The sequence below is a fragment of the Austrofundulus limnaeus genome, unplaced genomic scaffold (assembly GCF_001266775.1).
Source record: "Austrofundulus limnaeus strain Quisiro unplaced genomic scaffold, Austrofundulus_limnaeus-1.0 Scaffold4125, whole genome shotgun sequence".
Classification (NCBI taxonomy): Eukaryota; Metazoa; Chordata; class Actinopteri; order Cyprinodontiformes; family Rivulidae; genus Austrofundulus; species Austrofundulus limnaeus.
Genome location: NW_013956527.1, coordinates 1,334 through 2,155, shown reverse-complemented (window position 1 = coordinate 2,155; position 822 = coordinate 1,334). Strand labels below are relative to the sequence as shown.

The 822-nt window shown below is 40.8% G+C and overlaps 1 protein-coding gene across 1 annotated transcript; it reads left to right on the top strand.

The window, feature by feature from the left end:
- Window positions 1–360: 360 nt before the first annotated feature.
- LOC106512075 (protein lin-37 homolog) lies at window positions 361–672 on the top strand (the record flags this gene model as incomplete). Its single annotated transcript, XM_014000771.1, is given in 2 exon segments — window positions 361–492; window positions 602–672. Coding segments are annotated over 2 exon segments (203 nt in total), but the record flags the coding sequence as incomplete, so codon positions are not given.
- Window positions 673–822: the final 150 nt, after the last annotated feature.

Below are 822 nucleotides of genomic sequence, written 5' to 3'. Positions count from 1 at the left end.
TGTAAGGGGTCCCCAGACCCAAAAGGTTTGAGAACCCCTGGTCAAGTGTGACAGGGCCTTAAGGGAGCCAGCAGGTTCCTGTCCTGAGCAGCATATTGGCAACAGTGGAAAAAAAAAAACAAAAAAAACTCCCTTTTAACAAGAAGATCCCTCCAGCAGAACCAAGCTCAGGACAAGCAGCCATCCACTGGCTTTCATGGCTGTGCAATAATGTTCTTTAGCTCATGGCACTGGTGCTACAGAAGTTGTTGGTTTTGTAGCACAGAACAAGCTTTGCATGGAAAATATGGAGCAATAAGATCTTTTAATATAAGATTTACCTCCTTTTACTTAAAATTCACGTTTTTATTCTTTTGCCAGGTTACAGATATGTTAAATGGAAAAGGACAGAATGTGTACAGACTTCCTCCTCCAACTTCCTGCCCAGTTAGTTCCTCTGGTGAACCCATCAATCTCAGGATCCCACAAACTGAAAAGCCCTCTGTCTCTAAGGTTCTTGATTTGTGGTTGGCATTTTTTGTGATTTTTATTTTTTATTTTAAATTCATATAAATCTGCTTAGAAGCATGGTGAATAAGCAAACTTGTTTTGTTTTCCACAGTTAAGTGATGCGTCTGTAGCAGAACCTCTCATAAGTGACCACATGGAACGCTGGAAAAAGATACGGCAAAAGTAAGTTATAGAGGAGAAGAAACTCTGTCTGTAATTCTTTAGAAAAAGGAACTTGCGCAACTTATGACAGAAGCATCTCCCTCAAGGGTTTTGCACGTACTATATATACACTCACCGGCCACTTTATTAGCTACACCACGCTAGTAACGG